Raw genomic sequence first — 16,205 nt, 5'->3', positions numbered from 1 at the left:
AAAGGAGAGGGTGTGATTTTCTTTTTTAATTTTGAAAAAAACGAGGGCAGTTTGCAGAAATATAAGAATACAGATTAAGGCAAGCATGCGTGTGTCATAGAGTAGGCTGTGTTCGAAAAGAGGAGCTATGCAGATGAGGGAAAGTAAGGAGAGGGTCATTCAAAAGAAGCGCAGGGGGGCAATCAGTAGTGTTAAGTAAAGAACAGTTTATCATGCATGGTTGTGGAAATACAGATCATGTGTTTTGAGATGGCAAGCCATCTGAGAATGCAAAACTGTAGATAGAAACACATTAATTGCATGTGAGATAAAGCTTTATTAGGTACTCAATTGACAGAGCTAATACTCTCCTTGTAAGTTCCTGGTAAGTGGTACTATGGTACCCAGGGCATGGGTGGTAAAGGGATACTCAGGCCTGCAGCACTAGTTGTGCCACCCTGAGTGACCCAGGTAAACAGATGACAGCAGGCCTGCCATTGCTGACTGCAGGAACAGTGTTCACTGCTTCATTTCGACTTTGTCCTCACCATGCGTGACAGGGTCAAAGCACTGCCCTTAAACATATGTCAATCTGATAGACATTTAGCTGATGATTCCTTTCCTTTTAATTTCCCTGGCATCAATACTGGATCCAGAAGAAATTTTCTTCGAGCAATACCCCTGTGCGCCGGTAGGTGGCCTCGGTCAGCTTCGGGTGCCCGGTTAGCTTTGTCCGAATCGAAAGTGAAGTTTGTGTCGCCTGTATAGGTGCCACCTCGGACTGCTGAGTTCAGTTCTTTTCTTTCCGCGCCAGTCAAGCACTGATCCTTGAAGAGAGCTACCCTCTGTCACTTTTTACAGGATTTTTTGACATTTTATCAACCGCTTTTTAGTGTATTAGCATGTCTGAAAGATTTCAGGGTTGAAACCATGTGGCGCCTGTAACTGCACCATGTCCGTGACGGACCAGCATTTGGTTTGCCTCTGGTGTTTGGAGTGCGAACATGACTCGAAGTAGTGCTCTGATTGCCGGGCCATGGCTCCGAAGGCTTTCAGGGTGGTCCCTAAAGCTGCTTGAGGCCCTGCAGATGACACTGCGTCACTCGACTCCTGGGAGGTCACTGTCTTTATCGAGCGGAAGGTCAGGGGTGACGCTCCAGGAGTCACAACTCCTCTTCATCCTGTTCAAAATCATCGGAACATTCAGGTAAGAGTCCGTCGGCCAGGAGCCGGCGGGACCCCCGCCCCCCTAAAAGAATTTGATGAGGCCATGCGCCTCATTTTTTGGCAGGCTAACTCCTCTGGAGCATCTTTGGGCCCTGCTGGATCAGAGGGGACTGGTTCTGCACCATTGCCCCCCATGTTTCCAGACATATATCTGGACCGGTGTCTGTCGTGCCACTGAGACCTTCTTCGATGCGACCAAATGCCAATGTTCCCTACACCGGCGGCACCCACTGGTAACGTCAGCCCCATTCCGATCCCCAATGGTCCAGAACCGCATCACCCAGTGCCGAATCAGACGCCGACAGGACCTACAAGGCCTGGGTCGTTTCCTGAGACCTATTCTGAAGGGCGACGCTTGAGGAAAGATTGAAAGGGGTCACTGGACCCTTTAGGAGACCAGCCTGATGAGGAAATGGACTAGTATTAGAAATTGGGTGAGGCCAGTGGACTTGATACTTCTCCAGATACTGGCATGCTTTCTCCCCCTACCGTGGCTATTGAGGAGGGAGTGACTTATGCTATGGTGGAGCGAAGGGAGGCTGAGGTCCTTGGCCTTCAGTAGTAGTCAAAACAAACATCTTGACGGAGCTGTTCCAGCCAGGAGTTTCTCCTTGGAATCCTTAATTCTGTTTAATGAAGCCCTCACAGGGTCTCCTGTGAATAGGAGAATTGCCCGCTGTCACCGCCCTGCACCAGGCAACCCATAGTTCCTCGCTTCCCACCCTACCCCAGAGAGATTGGTAGTCCAGGCATCTACAGCCCAAGGGCGTTCCCTTCTCCTCCCCGGTTAGAAAATCTGGACTCCACATTAACATGCTGGAGCTCTGTGTGATCCGATTAGCATTGAAAACCTTTCTAGCCTCCATCAAAGGAAGGCTAGTGCAAGTGTTCACAGACAACACGACCGCCATGCGGTTCTGCCCATACAGGGCGGAGTGGATCATGGATTCTTTCTCAAGATGCTCTGCGCCTCTGGACATGGTTGGAACAGCAAGGAATATCCCTGGTGGTTCAACATCTGGCAGGCTTCATGAACACCAGGGCGGACAAACTGAGCCATCGATACCTAGCTGATCACAGGTCTCCATCTGGAGCTGACGCAAGGTGTCTTTCAGCAGTAGGGAGAGCCTTGGTTAGATCTGTTTGCCTCCGCAGAGAACGTGCAATGTCATTAGTTTTATGTGATGGCGTTTCCAAGGAGGCTCTTGATCAGATCTGCTTTTCGTCTCTAGTGGAGCTTTCCTCCTGTATGTTGTTCCGCCCATACCACTGTTCCTTAGAGTTCTTCTCAAGAAGATCAGGAATGACCGGGCCAAAGTCATCCTTATGGGTCCAGACTGGGCACGGAGAAGAGTCTAGGATCCTGAGCTTCTACAGATGAGCATCTATCCTCTGATCATGCTGCCCCTTCGGAGGAACTTCTGTCACAGCAGCAGGCGAGGGTTCTCCATCCGGCCCTGTCAACTCTGCGCCACCTTGTGTGGAGTTTGAGCAGCGGCAGTTGATAGCTTTCGACCTTACTACCAAAGTCTGCAATGTTATTCCGACAGCCATGGGTCCCTCCACTAAAACGGTATATGCCAGCCAGTGAAATAAATTTGTAATATATTGTACAGAAAAGTCTATTGACTCTCTTTCTGCTTCCCTTTCTGATATTTTGTTTTTTTATTTTGTCTTGTGCCCAGCTCCTTGAAATTGTATCTTTTGGCTTTGTCTGCCTTCCTGAGGCTACCAGACCAACCTTTCTTATTTAAATCACCCACTGTACATAGATTTTTGAAAGTCCTTGTACATATGTTCCCTCCTGCGCCTTTCATTATGCCTCAGTGGGACCGTAATTTTGTTCCCACTTTCCTAATGTGCGCTCTATTCAAACCCCTGCGTAATTGCCATCTACGGCTGCTCACTATCAAAACAGCCTTTTTAGTGGCACTTTTATCTGCCAAAAGGGTGAGCGAGCTGCAAGTTTTATCATCTAAGTCCCCTTTTCTGTCGATATTCCCTGATAAATTGGTGCTTCGCACTAGGGCCTCTTTACTTCCAAAAGTGGTAACTCCATTTCATGTGGGGGAATCTGTTACCTTGCCTGCTTTCTATGCTCCTCTGCATCTCTCTAAAGAAAAGGAGCTACTCCACCTCCTGAACCCAAAAAGAGTGTTGTTCTACCCTGACCACACAGAAAAGTTCCTGGTGGATGACCAACTCGGGTATGTTGGAGCAAAGAAAGGTCATGCGGGGCAAAAGAGGACCATCTCCCGGTGGGTTGTCCTCTGCATTAAAATTTGCTATGCTCTGGCCAAGAAGCAGCCTCCTGAAGGCTTAAGGGCTCATTCCACGAGATCTAAGGCTGCTATCACTGCTTTGCAACGTGGAGTACCAGCCCTGGACATTTCTTAGGCAGAAATGTGGGCATCCCTGCACACATTCACCAAACATTACTGTCTGGATAGTCAAGTCCGAAGGAATGGTCATTATGGCTGCTCAGTTCTGCAGGATGTCCTAGTATAAATTTGTCCACAGTCCCTTCTCTGAGAATGGCATTGCTTGGGTATCTATTCAGAGTTAAGAAATCTGCAGCTAGATGTCTGTATCAGATTGACAAGTTACTTACTTTTGGTAACGCCTCATCTGGTAGAGACATGATCTAGCTGCTGATTCCTTACCGACTCACCCATCCTTCCCGCCCTGCAGACAAGTTTCTAGGGTCAGGGCTGTTCCCTTTCAGGGCCCTGGTTTCTTTAAAAAGACACCAATTTCAGTACTCTTCATGGCTCCTCCTTTCTGGCATAGAAAGTCGTGAAACGTAACTGACGTCACTGTGCCGAGGTAGCGCCTAGCTAGGTGACGCAGACTTCACTTCTGGCATGGACGACGTCACGCGGAGCCAACTGACTCATTCTACCCGTGTGCAGGGTTATTGCTTGTAGAAAAATCTTCTGGATCCAGTCTGATGCCTGGGAAATTCAAAGGTAATGAATCTGTGGCTAGATCATGTCTCTACCAGATAAAGCGTTACCGAAGGTAAGTAACTTGCCCGTCACCCTTAGAGAAAGTCTCTTGTGCCTAGGAGGCAGGATGTAGTATATTAAAAGTGTAGACATATCAGTGCAAGCTTATATGTAGCTATAGTTGCTTTACCTTTAAAGTACACTATAAGTGATAGGCGGTCCATGGGATTACATAGACATTTTTCCCAGGCACACCTAGGTTGCTAGCTCCTGTATGGTACCTCCTAAATTTGCGTTTGGTGTCAAACAACATGCCTTCCCTCTCTTGACACGAATCCGGTGCCAAGGAAAGGCTGCCATGCAACCTGGTGGCTACCTAGTGGTTGCCCATCTGATTACCCTAGCTGACGTGTTTTGGCTGGCAAGCCTGGATTTTTCTGCCCCAGCTGCTGCTAGACAAGTGTCTGACCTCCTGTTAGGCAGTGTGAGCAATCCCAGGAGTCAGAACAAAGGCTTGGGCAGGAAGGAGGTCACACCTCCCCCTTCCAAGTAGGTTAGTGAAGTGACACATCAGACCGTGATCTTCAAAGGCTGCACCTTCTCTGATCTCCATCTGGGTTGTCCCCCGGAGGAGTATACAGCCCTCCCCTTGCTCCAGGCACTCTTGGACTCTGGCAAGGCAGGAAATTGTGTTCGCAGGAGGTGTACACCTCCAGGAAGGTTGGCCACACGTCCATGGTGATCAGCCTGCTCTATACTACTAAAGTTAATTCCTGCCGTTTCGAGGAGGGCAGAAATGGTGAGCTCTGGGTAGAAAAGGTGACCTACACCACAGAATGTGGTGACCTCTAGGGTGGACTAGCTGCCCTTTGGCTACTAGCTCCCACACCCCTAAATCTAGGATTTAAGGGACCCCCTGACACCAGAATTTCAGATCTGAACCATATACTTCTAAGAGGAGACCTGCGTCACCGACAACAGGACTTTGCCCACCAGCACTAAGCAAATGAGGGATATTGGGTCTGTGAGGCAATAGACTTGGAACTGAGTGAACGACCCTCGTACTTGGCTAAAACTCAACACTCTTGAAGTGAAGAACCCTTGTGAAAGCCATTAGCGCCCCGATGCTCCCCTAGATTGATGGGACCAGTCTTTTGCACAGTGCAGGTAAAACGACGCTCTGCATCTACAGAATTACTGGCCATTGGGCCCTCCAAGGGATCGCCCAAAAGTAAATGGTGAAGTGCACTCTGGGAGTTGTAGTCTGACTTTCACCAAAGTTTTAACCCACTACAGCACTCCCCTGTACCGCAAGATGTTGGAGTTCCTTTTCATTGCTTTTAATGCTACCAAGGCTTGTTGGTTACAAGTCGGGTAACTGACCCCTTAACTTGACACTGCTTTAAGAGAGCACTTCACAACACCGCCGACTGGCTTCCGCAATGACATCTCTATCTTGTGTATTTGCATCCCCCTTTTGGCGTCTTCCCTATGGTAAAAACAACTTGGGCACGACTCCCATTTAAAGACCACTGAAAGAGAGAACAACCACTAAAAATTACAAACTCAAAATTACAAAAGAACCCCGACCTTGCTTTGTCAACAGTCAACCACCTTTAGTTAAACATGAATGTGATAAAGGCTCAGTGCAATTATGATTCACATCAAGAATATTTATTTCTTCATTTATAGTTATAAATTAGATCAGTGGTTCCCAAACTTTTTTGACCCGTGGCTCCCTTGACCTAATTGGCAGTTGGCCGTGGCTCCCCACCATTGTTTTACCGGTGCACCGGGGTGCCGTGGCACACACTTTGGGAACCACCGACCTAAGGCAATTAATTTGTGTCCTCTGGAAGCTGAAACAGAACCATGTCCTCATTGGTCAATGTGAGGACTGTTATCATTGGTCGATAAGAGCATATTCTTTGCAGAGGACTACTGGGGTTCCAGGCTGTCACACCGCTTTTATTATTTTAGATTGTTAATTTTGAATGAACAGACACCTAGGCTGTGACTACTTTTTTTAGTTTCAGTGCATTATTTTCTCGTGTTGAATTGTAGTTTGATAAATTATAAATTCTGTAGTTATTTAATGTACATAACTCTAAAAAGGGGGATGGTATAGAAGATAAAAATGCAGTTGATATCTCCTCCTCCTAAATGTCTTGCTTCACCAGGTGACTCTGTTGTGACGTTGTAAGATTGGTGAGAAGCCTTTGGGACCAAATTGGAAGCATTTGTCGGTGATGTGTTTATTGCAAAGAGGAAACTAGCTATGCTGAAACATATTTTAGCTATAGAGGAAAGAAAGATATTGAAAACGTTACCAGATTTCAAGGACCAGGCTAGTGGTGAAGAGTATAGTTCCGATATGGAGGATTCATTTGATGACGAATGTGTCAGCCACTGGAGGAAAAGGTCAGTAGGTAAGTCAGTGTAGTAGTAGAGAGGCTACTGTGACACAGCAAAACTGTGTCACAATGTTTCTGAGGGTGGTGGAACATAAGAATCGATTTGATCTGAAGTTTGTTTTGACCATTTTGGCAAAGTCTCCTTTAAAATCTGAAAATACATAATTCCTAGTGGCATCACTCCCCCAGTTGCCTTTGCCAGATCCACTCTCCCTTCTTAATAACAGTGCTTCGACTTTAAATGAGAAGTTGATGGTGCTTGAGCATCCGTTCAAGTCTTTGCGATCTGCATTTTCCATTTAATTATGATCAATATCACTCAAAACTATGACGTGCAAAGGCAAGTCCGCTCTGTAAAAGATACTTACTCTAACAGAGCAAAGTGCGTTTCAGCGCCTACAAAGAAACGTCTCCGTTTGTACGATTTGAAAGAAAGACATGTGGACCAAGCTTTCTTTAGATATTTGGGCAGCGGCGCGGCGCCCCTGGCTTCTCATCACGGCGCACCGGGGTGCCGCGGCGCACACTTTGGGAACCACCGCATTAGATCATTTTCTGTTGTAAAATGATCGTTTTCTATGATTTTTATTTTTCCCTTAAAGTTTGAAAACCATTTTAAAACACTTGAATTCACTCAATCAATCCACATACGGACGTGTATCTCCGGCATTCCCCACACAACATACGTCATAAATTATAAAACATTGGTTGAATAATCAAATCCCTTGGGTCTGGTTTGAAAAAAACTATAAACTTTCCTTCTGTTCTAATATATGGAAGAAATCATGCATCAAAAATCATCTGGTCAATATAATTATATTGCATTTAATATTACATCTTCAGACCGAGTTACCACGTGTACCACATGGTGTCCGTCACCAAAGCAAAAAAAACTCGAGTAGAGTTAACCACCTTTTCTCAAGTTCTGGCCTTCCCAGGGTCACTGTGCAGAAGTATCTCAATTAGTAGAGGCGTGCTTTAAAGAAACATTATGTGACTAAGATCCCAGAATCTGCTACATCAGTCTTGCTATATCCGATCGCCATAGGGACTTAAGCTTGTTAAAGAAAGTACTACACAATGACACATGTCAAAAAAGCAAGCATTGCCAAAGCCAAAGGACTGGCAGTTAATGTTGACCTATTGGGTTTGTCAGTGCTTGTTGTTTGTTTCCAACCTTTCTGAGGGTTGTTCTAGATGGTAGGATATGGTTTTATCATCAAAACTACTGCCTAGAGATTTATTTGATTTCACCTAGTACTTTTGGTGAATTTGTGGATTGAATAATAGTGTGAAGAAATGTATTTATTTTATTCAATAATCTTACATGGTGTCCACCTGAACCATGTGGCGTTAGGGTGCTTCACATGAACATGAATTGAAGTTACATAAAACGAGCCCGCAATTGGCAGTTTCTGGGCAAGGATCATCAAACTAGTAAACCGGTTGTATTGGGAGAGGAGCTACGCCAAAAGGATCTTGCTGTGAGTTAGTTTTGTGGTTGTCAAATAGGGTATGTTTTTAGATACTTTCTGAATTTGATGAGCTGGTTTTTCCTGGATGACTGGCATTGGCAGCCCTTACTCTCTTGCCTGAGCATTAGCACCATATCATTAACTCCTACAAAATGTTTGACTAAACCGGAAATGGATACAATAGAGTAGTACATTTATTATACCAGATGGGCTGTTCACTGTAAAATATGGCACAAGGACTGAACAAATTCGAGTCTGGGAGGTCTGATGCTCAGGGTGTTTTCTGAGTTGTCGATGCTTATTCTTTGTTTTGCTGTTTTTCTTTTTTTCTTGTATCTTTCCTACTATGGTTCTGTTGCATTGTAGTATAATGTTGGAAAAAACTATGCACTGAGTTCTGCATCAAATGTAAGGTATTAGGCTTTCTTTTTTGGATTCCTGCAATTCATTACGCCTACATCCACAGCTCGAATTAATTTCAAATTTCACTATACTAATTCATCACTAATCCTTTTTTGTGTTCTGAAGTAGTGTGCTACGCGCCAAAAAAGCACTTTAACGTCTCGTCAGGGGTAGTAAGCGCCTTATAAATGCAATCACAGTACAATAAATTGAAACCGTTTTTGCCTGCAAAAATAAAGTGCCAAGTTTTAAAATGCTACTTTCTTAATGTACGAACCAAGCAAGCCTCCTCCGTTTTTACGTGTGGCCATTGAGGATCATGGAGGCCCATGTGCCATTTTACGCAGAAAAGATGTAGTGTAGTAGGTCAGTTCAGGACAGGCAGGATGGGGCTTCCGCTCAACCTTTGCGAAACCCCCTTATTTAAATTCTCATCACTTTGTGTTTTTGTGTTTTGCTTATAAATTCATATCCACATCAAATGATCTTGAATAGGAAAGATTGTTGAAAAACTAGATGTATTTATTTAATTATCTGTATAAGTACTCAGTGGAGGATAGCAAGCCCCAGAAAGGGTTTCCCGGTACTTCTTTTATTTTCTCTAAGGAGGGTATTTATTGTACTTGTTGAATAATATGTTTATGTAACATGTTGCAAGATGTCAAGCTCTCACACTGAATTCTTTTTTTATTTCATGGTAGTTTACACCGGAAGCAGCTGTTCTGCTACTCTTCCTCCCACCAGTTAAGGTGGGTGAAGTCGAGTTTGTCATCTGCGACCTGGCTCGGTGCCTGAAATGTGAAATGGTACAGCAGGCGAGTCTATCTGGTGGTTTACCACTTTGTCAACCAAATTGTCTTGAGCACCTCCCAACTGCCATGGTCTTTGGTGAGCTTCTAGATGGCCGCTGTTGTTTCTGTTGAGTCAGATATTCCTTTACGGCCCTTAGTTAAGACTAAGCTTGATTTACTATTCTTGCTCCCCAGCCCTTCATCAGGACTGGGCAGTGGGGAGAGGTGAGGTGAAGTGAGGTGGAGGCTTCAGATTTTTAGCCCCTGCCTAGTCTGCATGTAAAGGAAGAAACCGAATGGAGAGAAAGTATCAGATTCTTGCTTGAATCATTGGAAATGCTAGGAAGAATTAAGAATGACTGCAACTGCACCCTAGATTTTTTCTCCCAAGTTGTGGAGCTGTTTAAGCTCGACAGGGAAGTTTGGGGATGAAACTGTCTTTTTCCCCCAGCAAGTCCTGGCAGCCTTATCGAACGAAGGAGTGCTGTGGGAAAAGTGGGCAACCTTTTTGCCTGCTCAATTTTTGCAGTGTCATTTGACGATTGTGACAATCATGAGAGATTTTAAATGAAAGGGGGCTTTTTCTCCAAAAATAACATTAGCGAAACAGGCCTTTTCTCCTGTTAACCACCCCCTTGTCTTAGAACCTCATGTTTATGATAAAATGTGAAAGAAACGAGGTGTCTGTCCACTTTTATAGGTCTATGGCCACTAGTGTGGGTTTTCTTTTTCTAACCAATTATTTCTCTTTGCCAGAAAAATTCATGGCTGTTGTTTCCCTTTTTAAAAAAAATTCCTGACCTTCAAGAGAATATTCACATCGATATGCATGCCACGTGTGCACAGTACTCCGTTACATTTTTATGTTTAAAAAACCATAATGGACTAAAATTCACCAAATCCGTGAATAGCACAGCATGAGAAAGGGCCCTGTGGTTCTTCCAATTTTTTGGCTTTTGGTTTACCTGCTTATGTTCTGTGGAGGGGAAATTTGTTGTGGCGGTTCCCATTGGAAATGTTACGTTTCCAAATATCTCCCCCATCTTTCCTTCACTGGGAGGGTTTGGGCGAGGTGGTGAAATTAAATAAGTTGTGCATTTTTAAAAATGATGAAATTATTTTTAAAAACCTAATGATAAATGGTAGTGATGGTAGTTTTGGTTTAAAAATGGCTACTGCTCAAAACCTAAAAACGCTAAAGAAACCCGTTATGGTAAGACATTTACCTTAGCCACCGTCCCCTCAGTCCTCTCTCAGCCATATCTTCCACCCTGACATAATGTGTTTACATTATGAAAATTTTTTAAACAGCCTTTCCACAAAACTGATTTGGCCAACCGAAGGTTTGAGGCCACTCGTACAGCGGCAGCTGGCTGCATGACACTTTGGGAATAGTAGAGTATAAAAATATGGGAGCTTTTAGCAAAGCCAAAACAGAAACAAATAGTCACTGAAAGAAATGTGAAGAGTAAGTTACGGTTTATTCTGCTCTTAAAACATTAACATATGTATAAATAAAACTAAAAATTGCATGGTAAAATGTTGTGGATCTTGGCGTTGGAAGTGGCCAACTCTGGTTAAATGAGCTCTTAATTGTATTGTAATTACATTTATATAGCGCTTACTACCCATGACAAGGTGTCGAAGTGCTTTGTTAGCAAGTAGCACGCTACTCTGGAACCCATAAAGGATTAGGGGTGAATTAGTCTCGTGAAATATGAAAGTGATTTGAGTGGTGGACATGTTAGTCAGTGGACTGCTCATGACCTCCCACATATTGTCAGAGATGACAGCACGATTGGCATCTTCAGTGATATTCTATCACATATCCTCTCAGCGTTTACAACATTGATGACCTCATTAGATTGATAACCTACTACTGTACTAGAGAGTAAATGATGCCTATTTGTATCATCGGGAATGGGACATGGGTCTACAAACAATCTGGGAACGAAGCATGTCCAAACGCCAGACCCTCTCTGTGCTCCGCTTCCACTGCACATGCCTAAATGCAGTGCGCTGTGAGTTATGTTCATATGGCGGGCTTGGCACAGGGCCTGACCTAAGACCAGGCTCTGCACCAAACCCTTCCACTGCACACCCAAGGGTCTGCATAGTCAATTTGTTTGCATGTTGGCTCGCCACAAGGCAATTTGCTTCAAGGCCTTTAATCAATCCCAACTACGCAAATTGGTGGTCTTGTGCAGTGATTAAAGTCCACAAACAAGCTGGGGGCAAGGCCTGGCAAAAGGCCAAGCCCTCTACTCCACCATCGCTGCACCCTGTAAAAGGCACAGTGCGCTAGGTTCACACTGTGTGTGGGTCCGGTGCTTGCTGAAGGTGAGGTGATCTTTTATAACAATCAATAGCACTATCTACCAACACATCAATAAATAACACTGAAGCCAACAAAAGATTGCCTAACAATAAATAGGTCGATGATGATGTCACCAGTGATAAAAGATGTTATCTGTGACATCATGTGTGTGGTCATGAAGCGTGTATTGGGAGCAAGTTATAGTGTGCTCAGCTAAACATAAAGAGCCATTGTAAGTAATGTTTAGGTTTTTTCAAACTGTAAAGGTGTGTTTTTGATGCAATTTCTAGATTGTTTTTCTGTACATAGTTGAATATCTCATGAGCAAGAGAAATCATGATTTGCCATTAACAAAGGTTTTTCAGTCGTAAAGAGGATACATAAGGTGTAATCGTGCATTATAGTTAAATATTGCCAGCAAGTGATTCGGATGGCACAATAATCATTGAGGCAGTGGGCAAAGTAGTTTGAAATAGTCGCAAGAGACCCGAGATAAATTATTGGTGGTAATGGCAGTGGCTAGTTGAGTGGTAGTATGATGAGTGACACAAGAACTTTTTTAGTTTTACATGTTGTTTCTTGAGCCCTAGACGTAGCTGTGCAGGCATTGCTGCTATATCTACTTTAGGTTTACTTGGGCCATAGGCCCCGGCTGCGGCATTTAATGTCCATCCCTTCTTAATGTCTACAGTTACATGTTTCCTTATGTGCCTGATAATTTCTTGCAGCAAATGTGACCTTTTTAGAGTTATTTAATTTATCTTTGTATAGTGCTATTGACGAATGCCACCATGGCCACCCTTAACCGAGGGTAAAATTGAATGTGTTTCAAGACTGGTCATCCTCTTGGAGTGCACTGGTTGGCCTGTGTCATGCTTTGGGGATCACTAGTAATTGCATGTGAGTGACCTTCAAGTTGCTATGCATGGGACTCGCTTTGGTGTTATGTTTAGTTGAGGTGTTTTGATGTATGTCTTTTTCAATTATAATTTTTTTCCATCTTGTGGTCTGGCCTTGACCACTTGCTGTCATGTTATATTGATGTCAAAGGGTAGGGTGTGGATAGACGGGTGGGATGAGTGTGTGTGTGAGAGAGAGATGCCATTTTGCTGGTACTCCTAGCCATAAAAGTGGTCTTAAGGTTTATTCTTCATGCACCTATTCTCTGATTCCACAAGAATTGCCTGTTTTCGCCAGGGTCTACCTTGATGATCCCATCAGCCCCAAACACCCGTCTTGGTTGATGAAGCCCAGTGTGCTTTAATTTCTGGCAGACTTCAGGAACCCTGAATCTAGATATTTGAAAGACTTTTGCCATTTTACTAAGACTTTGGCAGAGTGATGATATTAAAATGCATAACACAGATAAAAAAGAAAAATAGCTGAACCACATAGGTTGGAAAAAATTACTACAATGACTGGTTTCTGATTTCTCCATTTCCTGTAGAATATTCTGCCCCTGTTCACTCGGCAGCTTTAGCAGTAACCTCTTTGGCGGTAAAATTAACGTGTAATGACCGTTATTACGTGATTATTTTTACCTATCTTTAATGGAGTCTAACTGCGGCTAATCTGGACGCATGACAGTTTGATTATGAAAGTAGCTCACTTAACTAATTTGAGCTAACCTTTTCAGGCTTAATCAGGAGAAGAATGCGCTGATAATACTTAGGATATAGTCGTTTAAATGGCGCAATTTAGTCATGTAAGGGCGTTTAATCATACAAAATTAATGGAACTGAAAAGAAGAGGAGAAAATCCAGCCACGTATGATTCTTTCATCTCTGTACAGCCTTTTAAGAACTCGGATGTCTTACTAAGACCCGTTCGAAGCTTAAAAAGCATTTCAAAGTCTATTGAAAAAAACTGTCCTACCCAACTTGAAAACCGTCGGCAGTTGGACAAGAGCAACACATCTTTTCCTAGATTCATGTCTAATACCCGATGAGCGACACACAGCTGTGATTAATTTAAAATAGAATTCCTTGTATTCTTATTTGGCTATTATACAAGATATGAAATGTAGCTGGTGAGTATTATTCCTCTGTCACAAAACTGGCAGTCAGCTTGAATCGATAAATGTATGATTTAATTCTAAAAACGAAAAAAATAAAATTAAGTTGAAGCAGAGAAATTAAACACCGACTGTAGAAGCACTCATTCAGCTCCCCTAAAGTCCAAAGGAGAACTCAAGATAGATGTTTTCTGGTGCACTTAGCAAAGTTTCAAAGTATGTTTGACAGGCCTGGCAGGGATTCATGTAAAACATTTGAAAGAGATCGAAACGTTAAGATGATCAAAGCTAAGTGAAAGACCTGTGACCTGATTCAAGCCCTCTGTCAGCTTGTTGTTGCAGACACCTGTTGCCCTAGAAGTTCAAGAGTATTCTGTGTCCTTGGACAGTTCTGCTACCTGTGCATGGGGCAAAGACCACAGGGACATCCAAATGACAGTCACCCAGGCATCCCAGGGAAAGGCCTAGAGATCTTTCTCCTCCCCGCTTACTCGCCCTGTGCTGGGAAAGTACCAAGCCTCTGTCAAACTCTTATGTGCCCAAGTAGCCATGAGCGCGAAGGTTCAATAGAGTGGTTGGTACCTGGCAGCACTCTAACTGCCTCCACCACTAGTCCCAACACTCATGCTCTCCATCCATCAACATTCTCTTCAGTGCTGTCACCTGCAGTTACATTTATCCTACAGGGATCTAGGAAACTGTGGGCCCCATTACGAGTTGGGCAGAATTCAGGTGGGTGGAGGAGTTACTAGGGACAGAACACCTGAATCTGGGTATTACCAGTCAAAGTACCTGGAATGGCAATTATCATGTGAACCTGGCAACATTGGCTCATTTAGCGAGAGTGGATTTGCTGTCCCGGTAACTGTACATCAGACGTTTTTCACTGCTTTGACCCGGTATAAAATGTCAGGAGACCCGTGGATGGATTTACTGGATGCATCTCGTAAAACTGGGCATTTGTAAACCTGCGCCTGGTTGTTTCGGCCCAATCAGAATGATCTGGCCAACTACTCTAATGATATAACCTATGGCATTTCCTGATAATCTAGCCCCGGTTGTGACTTGATGCATAGCTTTGAGAAAGCCCGGGGCTTGCAGGCCACATTGGAGTGAAGCGCGTATTGGCAGAGCATCATCATTCCTATAAGTAATGAATGCTGCAAACCTGTACTGAAAAAAACGGAACTTGTAACTATGGCAACCAGGAGAAAAAGAACAAGCGTAGATTACTTTTTTTTTTTACCAGTAAAAACATTTGCTATTGTGTTATAGGAAATGTATAGGTATTCGATCTTCATAGTATGGTATTTGCAACCAAGGTCGTTATTGGAATGACTCCTAATGACGGCCTGTGGGGGGGTTGGAAGCGCGCAGTCCCAAGTTTCCTTGGGCTGTGTGTCAGTCCCTAGTATTTATCTGTTGAATCCACCTGATTTCTTACATACTTAAGTTATGATTGTGGTGTAGGGCCCAGGGAAAGCCTCATGCAGTCTGCAGGACAGGGGCGGCTTTCGGGTCTATGTGATCTTGATGGATCCGCACTCTATGAAGTTGCCAAAGCATTTTTGAAGGACCAGAACACAATTTATGTAGGGCCGAGTAGTATCTGCAGAACTTTTTAGGACGTATGCTTGATACATTGTGCTATAAAGTTAAGCATTTGACACCATTTAAAAAATATCTGAGTGATAAGCCTGCACCTCAAATACTGGACTTTGTTGGCTATGGACATTAATAAGGGGCTGCAACTCAAAAACACTTTATGAGCTGCTTTTAGCTTCTAATCAAGGCCTGACTCGGTATCTGGCCCTTATGCATCTCTTCTCACTTTCTACACATTTCCTCTCCTTCTGCTTTATTTTCTCTCCTGCTCTGACATTCCCTCTGTCTTGCCGCCTTTTTTCCTCATGCTCTTCCTCAGTGCTTTGAAGCTGGTTATATCCTCCGGTCCATTATACAAGCAACAAATAAAATATAGCATGAATTTGCATGTAAAGCCAAAATGAACTGGCTACCATGAATATTTAAGACCATAGCTCATAGGGAATGCAGTGAAAGCAGTGGCATTTGCTAGACGCCAATGGCATTTATGAGGGGAAAATGGGCTGTTTAGATAATTGGCTTTGTATATACTATACCAAAGTAATGTTACGCCAGGGTTTTGCTGGTTGCAGGTTAAACTTGGGACAGGCTGGTAGAGCTAGGGCCAAAGCAGTTGTTGTCCTCTTCTTCCTCGTTCAGCATGGCTCTTCAGCCCTTCTTTCTTTTTCTTGAGTCTGTGGAGGCAAGGTTCAGGGTCGCTACTAAATGCTAAATTTAGGGGTGTTACAGGGGTGTGCAGGTTGGGACCAATAGGTACCTTCCTTGGGGTGAGTACACCCCTTATTATGCCACCCTCCAGTGGGGGGACATGAGCGCCTCTGACGGCTGCGTCCCCTCATCTTCAAGATGGAAGGGACTTTGATGTGGGCTTCACCTCATCTCCCCCATCTGAGGGGTGGGGCTGGCAAAGGTGGGCACACCTCCCATCCTAACTGGATTTTCCTGCCGATTCTCCCGCCCAAAGTGGGGGTCAGAACTGGTGGGGGGCAGTTGCTGGGGGCAGCAAAGGTAGGGTCACCTAGCAAAGGCTGCA

The 16,205-nt window shown here is 44.1% G+C and overlaps 1 protein-coding gene across 2 annotated transcripts in view; it reads left to right on the top strand.

The window, feature by feature from the left end:
• Positions 1 to 16,205, top strand: part of NAXE (NAD(P)HX epimerase) — a 119,538-nt gene that overhangs the window by 53,559 nt on the left and 49,774 nt on the right. The window contains exon 2 of one of the 2 annotated variants that reach the window (XM_078668397.1): positions 9,147 to 9,194. The exons of the other annotated variant lie outside the window; for it this stretch is intronic. Coding sequence (XP_078524523.1) covers positions 9,147 to 9,194 — 48 coding nt within the window. The remainder of the gene's footprint in view (positions 1 to 9,146; positions 9,195 to 16,205) is intronic. 2 annotated transcript variants of the gene reach the window in all.

Source organism: Lissotriton helveticus, chromosome 12 (assembly GCF_964261635.1).
Source record: "Lissotriton helveticus chromosome 12, aLisHel1.1, whole genome shotgun sequence".
NCBI lineage: Eukaryota > Metazoa > Chordata > Amphibia > Caudata > Salamandridae > Lissotriton > Lissotriton helveticus.
Note: the sequence above shows the minus strand (reverse complement) of the source record. Positions and strands in the feature narration are given on the sequence as shown.